This window comes from Cynara cardunculus (genome assembly GCF_001531365.2).
Source record: "Cynara cardunculus var. scolymus isolate 2C chromosome LG 11, CcrdV1, whole genome shotgun sequence".
NCBI lineage: Eukaryota > Viridiplantae > Streptophyta > Magnoliopsida > Asterales > Asteraceae > Cynara > Cynara cardunculus.
Window position 1 is genome coordinate 21838657 of NC_037538.1, and position 11851 is coordinate 21850507.

Consider the following 11851-nt stretch of genomic DNA (forward strand, 5'->3'; position numbering starts at 1 on the left):
CGCTCCTGTTCCTTCTTTTGATGGTCACAATTATTTTCTGCTGTGTGTTGATCATTACTCCAGATTTATGTGGATCTTTCCATTAAAACTAAAATCTGATGTTTATGCCATTTTTAAACGATTCCTTGCGATGGTTGAAAGGCATTTTCAAACCAAAATGAAATCTGTCCAAACCGACTGGGGAGGCGAGTTTCGGAATCTCTCCCAATTCTTCTCTCCTCTTGGCATAACTCATCGCCTTTCATGTCCCCATACAAGCGAACAAAATGTCTTTGTTGAACGACGACATCGACATGTTGTTGAAACCGGTCTTRCTTTACTTGCTCAATCCYATGTTCCACAACGGTTTTGGCATTTTGCTTTTGACACTGCAGTCTATCTTATTAATCGAATGCCATCCAGAACCAACTCAAACACCTCACCATTTGAACATGTGTTCAAACACAAACCCGATTTTTTCTTTCTTCGGGTTTTTGGATGCCAATGCTACCCTCATCTCCGTCCATACAATAAACATAAAATTGACCTCCGCTCTACATCTTGTGTGTTCCTTGGTTACAGCACCGCTCATCATGGCTATCGGTGTTACGACCCACAGTCTGATCGTCTTTACGTGGCCCATCATGTTCGATTTAATGAACAATCATTTCCTTTCCAAACATCTCCTCCAACCACTCCAAATCCTTACGTCTCCACCTATCCCAAATCTGACCTCCCACCCACCTCTTCATCCTCCCCAGGACCTAATGAACATTCTGCTCCACCAGAACCGACACCCTCCACCGCACCTACAGTGTAAACTGTCCCACAAGAAACAACACCTACCACCACCCCTCCTAATGACCACCCTACGGCCCAACCACCCATTATCCACACCTATCACCATCGTTCCATAGTCACCGAACCACCACCGCAGCCTACCCCTACCCCCCCTCCTCTACCACCGAACAACCCACCCATACTCGACCACCCAACCTACGCCCCAATCCCAAACAAACCAAACCTTACAATGCCTCCTCATACCATACCCATCATCCTTCACCTGACACCGAACCGACCACCTTTACTATTGCTAACAGGTACCCTCAGTGGCGTACTACCATGGCTGACGAGTATTCGGCGTTGATACGGAATGGTACTTGGACATTAGTACCACGCGTTCCAAATTCCAACGTAATTGATTGCAAGTGGGTATACAAATTAAAAAGGGACCAAACAGGGGCAATAAAACGTTACAAGGCACGACTAGTAGCCAAAGGATTTCGGCAGACATTGATTATCAGGAGACGTTCAGTCCCGTGGTCAAATCGACCACCATACATGTTGTTCTATCTCTGGCCGCAACACAGAAATGGTCCCTAAGACAACTTGATGTGAAAAATGCCTTCCTACATGGTGATCTCAACGAGACAGTTTATTTGCAACAACCACCAGGGTTCGTTGACCCGGACAAACCCGATCATGTTTGCCTACTTCACAAATCCTTATATGGATTAAAGCAGGCCCCTAGAGCGTGGTTTCATCGACTTTCTACGGTCCTTCATTCTCTTGGCTTTCAGGGCTCCAAAACGGACCCTTCCTTGTTTATTTACTCCCACAGGGGCRCCATTTTGTACATGCTAGTCTATGTTGACGACATTCTTTTGACAGGAAACAACCCGGAGGCTATTGACAAAGTGGTACAACGTCTTAGCCAATCTTTTGCTGTTCAGGATATGGGTCGCTTGTCTTATTTTCTCGATATTGAAGTGACCAGTCAGTCAGGGTCTATGATTCTATCACAACGGAAATACATCCTTGAACTCTTGCAACGCGCAGGCCTGTCTAATGCTAAACCGACTTCATCTCCTATGACCACTAATGTTAATCTTGCTCTTGGTGATAGCATACGTTTGCTGATCCGGTCAAGTACCGCCAAATTGTGGGTGCCTTCAGTATGTGACATTGTCTCGTCCAGATATTACTTTCGCGGTCAACAAAGTCTGCCAATTTATGCAGTCCCCCACTGAAAATCATTGGACGGCAGTCAAACGAATTCTTCGTTACTTGCAAGGCACTGTTGACTATGGTTTACGAATCATGCATGATTTAGGCACAATCCTTCATGCCTATACTGATTCTGCTTACAACTCCCTGACTAGCTTCTCTGATGCTGACTGGGCTGGTTGCCTTGACGACCGTCGATCCACTGGGGGATATGCTATCTATCTTGGTTCAAACCTAGTATCATGGTCTGCACGAAAACAAAGGACTGTCTCTCGGTCATCAACAGAGTCTGAATACAAGGCTCTAGCCGATACTGTTGCTGAGCTCTCATGGCTTCAAACACTACTGCGTGAACTCCGGGTTCCTGTGAAGTCGGTTCCTACCTTATGGTGTGATAATCTTGGTGCTACATATCTTTTAGCTAATCCTGTCTTTCATGCCCGTACCAAGCATGTAGAAGTTGACTTTCACTTTGTTCGAGAAATGGTTGCGCAACGGAAGCTTTCAGTTCAGTTTATATCTACAGATGATCAGATTGCAGACTTGTTTACCAAGCCTCTACCTTCACAACGGTTTCTCCTATTACGGTCCAAGCTACAGGTCGCTCCCCGGCCTTAGCTTGCGGGGGAATATTAGACAATTAAGTGTGATATATATATATATATATATAATTATATTAGAGGGTCTAGAGTGTAAATGTATCTCTTATATATATCCCTGATTGTAGTCGATATATACACACAATTACCAAGTTTATCTTTTGAAGTCATACTTTGATCCAGAAGAAAATCTCTGACTATTTGAATACAGCTTCTTGTAAAATTTCTTTTGAAATGCCCTTGTCAGCATAACCATAGCTTCCTTCAGCTCCTTTATTTCAGCATCAGACACACTGTCAGAAATCTCTTAAGTAGATTCCTTCTTATCTACCAACTCTTTCATTGACAAACTACGTCTTGATCTGCTTCTCTTCTTAAATACTTGAGCTAGTGGATCTGCAACTGACTTCTCATGCTTCTTCTTTGCTTCTCTAATCTCTAGAACTTCTTCCTCATTCTGCTTTGAAGTTTCATACACTTCATGAATGTCAATCTCAGACAATGGCTTGTTATGCTTGATGTAAGTGGCAAATGACTTCCACTCGGGCTGCAAATTACTCAGAAACTTTACATTAATCTCAATCTTTGTGTTACTGATCTCATTCTTTGTCAGTTCATTTAACAGTCTTGTAAACCTCTCATTGGTTTCTTCCAAACTCTCTCCATTCGTTGCCTTGAAATCGTCATAGCTTGTAATGCAGTTAGTTATCTTCAACTAAGTTCCTACCTTTGAACCCATCATCATCTTTTTAATTTGATCCCACATACTTCTACCAGATTCTTTGTAACTGTCGATGCTTGTGTAGATTTCATTTTTTATCCCCTGCATCAGAAATGACCAAAATGTTTCCTCTTGCTCTTCTTCTCTCATTATCAGAATACTTTTGACTTTTCTTTCGGCTTCGTTATAGCAGGTATATTTCTTTCTGGCACTGCTGTCATTTCTTGTAGAAATTCCTTCAGACCTTCAGTCAAAGATTCCATTATCTCGTCACTTAAGGCATGTCTGGCAATGAAGTCCAAAAATCTCTCTCTCCATTGCGAATAATCGCCTCTAAACAAAACAGGTGGTTTTGTGTCTGAACCGATCGCCATCGCTTCTCTTGAAGACATGATTACAGAATGATTAATTGATCTTTTTACACTTCAAAATCTCAAAATGAGAATATCTCTCACAACTAAGAGAAAATCGCTTGAAACTTGAAGAAAATTGCTTGACTAAGATATCGCTTGATACAAAAATTGCTCGACACTTGAGCGATATCTTCAAATATCGCTTGATACTTGAACGATATACTCAAAAATCACTTGAACACTGAGCGATATACTCAAATATCGGATACAACTTCAACAAAAAACTTCATCTTTCAAAAATTGCTTAACTTAAGCGATATTACCAAAAACCGCTTACTAGGTGAACAATATCTTCAAAAATCGGACAAGCCTTAACAGAAACTTCAATGAGCGATGTTCTTCACAGATATCGCCCAACGCAATCTTCAACTAGCGATATACTCAGATCTGACAGAAACTTGAACAAATTCGACAAAAATTCCACAAAACTCAAGAATTTCTTCTAAAACCAATACAGATTTGCTCAAAAATCCAATGCAAACAAGTTTTAAGAACACAATCTTGTCAAAAAAACAGATCAAAACAGCCAATTTGATCAAAATCGAAAAAAAATCTTCAAGAACTCTGTAAACTGTTGAACACAAAAAATCCAAATTGATTGAAATTATCACACAGATTCAATAGCAAAGTGTTTCTAAACAAATCCCAATCAAAATTCAGTTCAAAAACATCAAGAATTCGATCTTGAAATTGAAAAATTTGGACAGAAAAGTTCGATCAAGAAATGTTCAAAAATCCTTCAAGAAATCCACCAAAATCTGAGTTGCTGTTATCTGCTTTGATACCACATGTAGATCCAAGATCACACAGCAAAAACAAGTTATACACTCAAAGGATTAATCAATGAAGAACAGAGTGTTTGGAGAGCAAATCTGTCGGCCTGATTTTATTGAAACAACTCAAAGCTTACAATATGACTTCCATAATAATTTCTAAACCCAAGACACCTATTTATAGGTGCCAATACAACATGTAAGCCCAAAGCCCAATTACAACAGAAAGTGTATTACAATACAATACAATGACTAACTTTCACTATCTTGGGTCTAGACCCAACAATAACAACTTAGCACCTTTCCTTATATTTGAATCTGTCTACACTCTCCCTCAAGCTGGATGGTAGATATTATACAGTCCAAGCTTGTCTTTCAGCTTATCAAAGGAAGGCAAATCCAGTGCTTTAGTGGGGATGTTAGCCACCTGTTGAGTAGTAGAAATGTAGGAAATCTTCAGAATTCCCTTTTCAATCTTCTCCTTAATGAAATTCTGTCAACTTCCACATGTTCAGTCCTGTCATGATGAACAAGATTGTGTCATTGAAATAGCAGTTTTATTGTCACACCAGATAAACTTCAGCTGCATTACAGGGATCCTTAGCTCCCTTAACAATCTTCTTAGCCAGAGCTGCACATATACCTAGAGCAGTGGACCTCAATTCGGCCTCAACACTACTTCTTGAGACCACTCCTTGTTTCTTACTTCACTGAGTAACTAGGTTTCCAATAGAACCTGAATGGTATTAATTTTCGTCACGGGAGCAAAAGTCTCCTGATAATCAGTCCAATATGTTTATGTGTATCCTTTTGCCACTACTGCACCTTGTACTGCTCAATAGACCCGTCACTCTTGTATTTGACTGTGAATACCCAGCAGTAGCCCACAGGTGTCTTATCTCGTGGCCTGTCAACGACGGCCCATGTGTGATTTTTCTCAAGGGATCTGTGGAATTCTTTATTTCACTTGTATCAAAAAGGGAGGTACAAAGCCTATATATACACAAAGAATATGAGAAGAAAAGGAAATGATTCCTAAGATATTCACAACAGCTAATTACATGGAGATATCACCCATAATCTCTAATTCCTATTTTACAATGATACCGAGTATCTTTAAGGATATTGATTAGTTCTACACCCCCCTCAAGCTGGGGAATATATATTGATCATTCTCAGCTTGGAGCATGGATTTTCAAATACTGGTCTTTGGGGAGCTTTAGTAAGAATATCTGCAATTTGTTGTTGTGACGGCGTGTATCCAATACTAATAACTTTGGCCTCAATTTTCTCGCTTATGAAATGTCGATCAATCTCAATATGCTTCGTCTGATCATCGTGGACCAGATTCTTTGCAATTCTTATAGCTGCCTCGTTGTCACATGCAAGTTTGATCAACTCCATTTCAACTTTGAGTTCATCGAGAAAGCTCTTAACCACATCACTTAGCATATTCCGTGTGCCATTGCCCTATATTCAGCTTCTGCACTACTTCTTGCAACAACTGATTGTTTCTTACTTCTCCATGTGACAAGATTGCCTCATACATAAGTACAATAGCCTGAAGTAGACCTCCAGTCACAGAGAGACCCGCCCCAGTTTGCATCAGTGAATACTCTTATACCTCTATCTGAACCTTTGGTAAAAGCAATTCCTTTTCCAGGTGTCCCTTTGGGGTACCTCAGAATTCAATATCCTGCCTACATGTGTTCGTTTGTGGGATTGTTCATAAACTTGGCTTACAACACTTACAGCACTTACTGGTAACCCTATACCGGGTCTTATGTGTGAAAGGTAGATCAGTTTTCCCACTAGCCTTTGGTGTCTTCCTTCGTCTACTGGAATGTTGTCTTGCTTGGATCCGACATTGTTGTATGGATCCATTGGCGTATCAGCTGGTTTACATCCAAGCATGCCCGTTTCTTTCAGGATATCTAGGACATGCTTCCTTTGAGAGAGAAAGATTCCTTTTCTTGATCTAGCAACTTCCATTCCAAGGAAATACTTCAAATTTCCAAGATCTTTAATCTCAATTTCCTTTGGCAATAGGGTTTTGAGACAACCAACTTCTATGTGATCATTGCCAATCAAGATTATGTCATCAACATAAACAATAAGAACAGTTACCTTTCGATCAGAGGTGTGTTTAACAAAGAGCGTGTGTTCCGCTTGGCATTGAGTGTACTGCGTTCTTTTGAGAACTTTAGAGAACCTATCAAACCAAGCCCATGGGACTGTGTTAGGCAATGGAGCGACTTTTTGAGTTTGCATACCTTGCCTTCATTTGCTTGTGAATTGAATCCACGTGGAATGTCCATGAAAACTTCTTCTTCAAGATCCCAATTAAGGAAAGCATTTTGACATTGAGTTTGTGCGGTGGCCAATCTAGGTTCGCAACGATAGCTAACAACACTTTGATGGTGCTCAATTTGGCAACTGATGCAAATGTTTCTTGGTAGTCTATCCTGTATGATTGAGTAAACCCTTTAGCCACCAATTGCGCCTTCTACCTTACAATTGTTCCGTCAGATTTGTACTTCTCTAAGATCCATTTGCAGCCTACTGTCCTTTGTCCTCTTTCCTGGTGGAAGGTCTGTAATCTCCCACGTCTGGTTCTTCTCCAATGCCTTGATTTCTTCAAATGTTGCGGCCTTCCATGCTGGGTTTTGTAAGGCCTCATGAATAGAGGTGGGAACCTGTGTTTCATCCAGTCTTGATACAGAGGCACGATAATTGGGTGATAATCCCTTGTAAGATAAAAAATTCCTTATTGGATGTGAAGTACAGGTCCAAACCCCCTTTCTTAAAGCAATAGGAAGATCTAGATTATCAACATTAGTAGGCTGAGTAGGACGCATACCTTGAGATTCAGGAGTTGGAATTGGTCGAGACTCGTGGCGCTGCTTAGATTGTACGGCGTGTACTTCCTTGTCCTACTTGCTTCCTTTTCCTGGTGTAGACTAGGGTTTCCTTTTTAGGGCTGAGGTGTGTATTTCTATTGGTGTCATAGGATTGGTAGAATGATCGGTTGAATGATGGATGAGGTTAGTTTGGACTGGTTCAGTTTCTGGCACATATGGGAAGAGAGTTTGATCTTTGGTTTTGGAAGAGATTGGAGGAAGGGATTGGATTGGGTCGGTGTTAATATCTTCACTCGTGAAAGGGTGTTCAATCATATTCCCCCTGAACATTCGTGTAGTATGGTTTGTTTTCTAAGAATGTGACATCCATGGAGGTGAAAAACTTCCGCTCAGAAGGGGAGTAGCATTTATTTTACAGTTTGGAGAATAGCCGAGAAAAATGCATTTTGAAGCTTTGGGGTCAAGTTTGCTTCTTTGATGGGAATGAATATGGACAAAGGCCGTACATCCAAATTTTTTTGGAGGTATATCTAAGATGAGGTGAGTGTTAGGAAATGACTGTAGAAGGACCTGACATGGGGTTTTGAATTTCAGGACTAGAGATTCAGTTTATGAGATAGGTAAAGGTGAGAATAACATCTCCCTAAAAGTGTTTAGGAACGTTAGAGATAACGAGAAGGGAACAAGCGGTTTCAAGCAAGTGTCTATTTTTTCGCTTGGCAACCGCAATTTGTTGAGGGGTATCGACACATGAGCTTTGATGTACAATCCTTTGCTCAGAGAGGTAATTGCCAAGGACATTTTTGTAGTATTTCGAGGCATTGTCAGTCTTTAGAGCTTGGATATTTGTGTGTAATTGGGTTTTTATCATCGTATGAAATTTGATGAAAAGACTTTTGGTTTCTGATTTTTCCTTCACGAGAAATACCCAAGAGAGACAAGTATGGTCATCCACAAACTGTAGGAACCACCTAGCTCCTGTTACGTTACTTACTTTCGTTTTTCCCCATTTGTCACTATGTATCAGAGAGAAAGGGTGTTGTGTAATTGAGGTGGATAGATTGTGCGAGAGTGTTTTAAGAATTGACAACTATCACACTGAAATAATTGAGGGTTCTTATTTCTGAATATTAATGGATATGGTCGAGACAGATAACTAAAATTAAGATGACCTAAACGATAATGTAGATTTAAGATCTCACACCAACAACTTCAGTTTTTTCTTTTGAAAGATAAGTCCAGCGCACACGAGAATGGTCATCAATAAAAGAAAGAAACCACCTTTATTTTGAAAGGGATGGAACGGACCCCACACGTCACTATGAATAAGAGAAAAAGGAGTTCATTCACAATATTTATGAATAGGAAAAGAATTCTAGTATGTTTTAACTTTTGACAAACTTCGCAAGAAAAAACATCTGATTACTAAACAAAGATGGAAACAATTTTCTTAAATATGAAAAACTAGGATGGGTCAGCTTTTCAGAATCGGACACCATGATTTTTCTCGGCTAAAGTCTCTAGAGGGCTTTTCAGAATTGGACACCATAATTTTTCTCGGCTAAAGTCTCTAGAGCTCTGATACCATATAGACTTCAGGAGTATATGAATTTGTATATTGCTGTGTTGATTGATTACAATACAGGGAAGATATACAAGAGAGAACAGAGAGAAGGACTATTCTAAAGCAACTCCCTATTGGAGTCTATCTATAACAACTTAGCACCTTTCCTTGTATTCGAATCTGTCTACAATTATATTCACCTATCATAGAGTATATGTTATTTATATGAATACAATTTTGATGTCTCCTTTGGACTAGAGGACAGATCTGCATACATCCCATTATGAACCTTGTTTTCGAGTGGGATATACTGTGTTGTTTTGGTTTGGTCTACAATTTCGATGGCTTTCAATTAATTTGAAAGTTTCTGATAATAGATTTTGTAAAGGAAGTGAGTTGTTGCTGTGAACAAGGTTTCAATGTTTGAACTCCCTTGGTCCCGTTTTCATTATGATTTTGCGTCTCAACAATCACACCCGATAGTCTTCCTTTGACTGTCAGAAAGAACTTCTGTTGATGACACTGTTAATGCTGTTCATCACTAGTCAGTGTCAAAACCCTAACAGGCATGATCTGAGAGGCATATATCTGAAAAAAGGGTACAAAGTGCACCTTTTAAAGCAGATAACTGCAAGGAAAATTTACGTATAGCTTGCAAATAAATTCGAGGGTCTTTACATGTGTCCTTGTTTTTTGCTTTCATTTGGTTCAGTTTTGCAAATAAATTTGACGGGCGGATTCATTTGTTCTCCTCTAGAACATGATTGCCATTTTTGAATGCTAGCGACTTTTCTTCCAAGTGTTATGCCTTCAAGATTTTACTACCATGCATATCATATGATTTCTGTTTCTGCAAATTGAACTATATATGATTTTATTCTAGGAAATCTGCATCAGTTATGTTCCCTTGACATATTGCTCATTTAAAACCGTACAATTTTGTTGAGTCAAGTTTGTATAGTTTTACTACTCCACCATGCATATGGTGAAACCAAACCAAACGAGTCCAATATATCCCTCCTTGAGGTGGGATAAAACTCGTTTATAATTCGGGAAAGTAATCAGTGTTTATAAATATCAACCAAGTACATTCTCATTTGTCAAATTGTTTATCTACTTTTTATTTAGACGGGTATTTGGTAGACTATCCCTCTTAAAACTTTGGTGCCAGTTGAATGCTTCTTGCCATTCTTTGGTTATTTTGTTAGCCCTGGGTATTTTGGCAAATGTTAACCCCTCTATTCCAAAATAAATATCCTCAATGAAAAAGGCCTACAATTTTAGAAATGTGTAATTATTACACTTTTTAATTAACAAAATGACAATTTTACCCTTAATAGGAGTAATGAATTTCTCCATCTCCTAATCATGAGTAGAATTAGAAAGTAGAGGCTTACTTTTAAAAGTGGACATCTATTTTGGAATAAACAAAAATAGAAACATACACAATTATTTTGGGACGGATGTAGTATTTGAGGAGGGGGGAATATGTGGACCAGAAATTTCTTCATGCGTCCTTCCACCCTTGCTTCTATCGTTTCATTTACGTTTCTCTTTGGGTTAATATTTCACAGGTTCCAGCTCTGCAAAGATTTATGCAAAACCGACGATCGCAATTTCAGCAACAACCAGACTTTCATATCACCTCCTCCACCATTCTTGCCTCCACTCTTCATATCACCAGATTAAACCCCTTGAGAAACTTGACAGCCCCCCCTATCAATACAACAAATCCGACCTCCGGACCTGGGCTAAGAGGTGGTCAACAACCAATTCAAACAAACGAAATGCCGGAAAACCCAGAAACCACCCAAACGCAACCTGGGAACGAGAACATGAATAGAGTAGGTAACCACCTTCAAGCAGCAGTGCAACCAGATGGTGGTGGCAGCAATCCTGGGGCTATGAATTCGTTCAGTTCGTTGTTGTTATGGATCTTGGGCGGCGCCTCTTCTGAAGGTCTCAGCTCATTTCTTTCTATGTTTAGAGATGTAAGAGACCAAGGCGGGCAAGCGTATGCAGAATCCCCCCGGCAAGAAAACCGCTCAACACAGACTTCTCAATGATGGACAGGTATTTGAACTGGAGAATGTTTGATATGCATAAATATTTGTATGATATTTGCATCAGTATAAAAGCATTGTCAATATAGTTTGTATACTATGATGCAGCAGCAGCAGATGTAGTTTGTTGATGAGCTCGTATCATATAAAAATCTTTGTATTGTGGCTTCTCGTATGATTCGCAATTCGTAGTCATTACCACAGGTGTAGATAAGAACCTGGGTGAAAATGACCGATTGTAGTAGTGTATGACAACCAGGACTAGTCTGTAATCGACACAACTATGAGCTAGTTATCATCGTTGGTTACAAACTAGTCCTAGTTTTCTTTCTTAATAACAAGTAAGAATGGGTTATGGTACAAGAGATTCGGGATCACATGAGACGGTCTACTTTTCTTGAGACCCATGTGGGGTGACTTCTTAATCTCTCTGACAGGATTAACCGACGCGAGCAATCAAGTAATTAGTTTTTCGGAGTTCAAGTCAAAATCAGACAAATGAGGTTTTATTAAGGTTATTCTAAGTTGTAAATTCAATCAAATAAGATGGTTTCTTTACCTTTTATATGTAAAACCCATTGCTCTTAACAGGAAAGAAAGACACACACTGATGAAAAGTGGTTGGTCTCGTGTGATCAACCTTTTTTCTCATTAAATGGATAAAAGTTAAACAATGTTTGCTCTTTATTTTTATTCTTTTACCTTTTCTTTCTATGTATAATATTTTAAATACCCTAACAATAACAATATCTGATGTTTTATGCTATTATTAATGTTTTTCAAATATTATAAATTTTAAGTAAACTATAAAATGTGCTTGTACTTTGATCTAGTGATGGCCAAAAACCAGTCCCGGATCGGTTCTAAATCG

General features: G+C 39.3%; 1 protein-coding gene across 2 annotated transcripts in view; it reads left to right on the top strand.

Moving 5' to 3' along the window:
• The window catches only part of LOC112521940, a 45887-nt gene extending 34732 nt beyond the window's left edge, over positions 1-11155 (top strand). The window contains exon 14 of one of the 2 annotated variants that reach the window (XM_025130950.1): positions 10492-11155. In XM_025130950.1, the coding sequence (XP_024986718.1) occupies positions 10492-10983 (492 nt within the window). In that variant the 3' untranslated portion in view covers positions 10984-11155. The remainder of the gene's footprint in view (positions 1-10491) is intronic. The other variant, XM_025130951.1, reaches the window with a different exon arrangement.
• Positions 11156-11851: the final 696 nt, after the last annotated feature.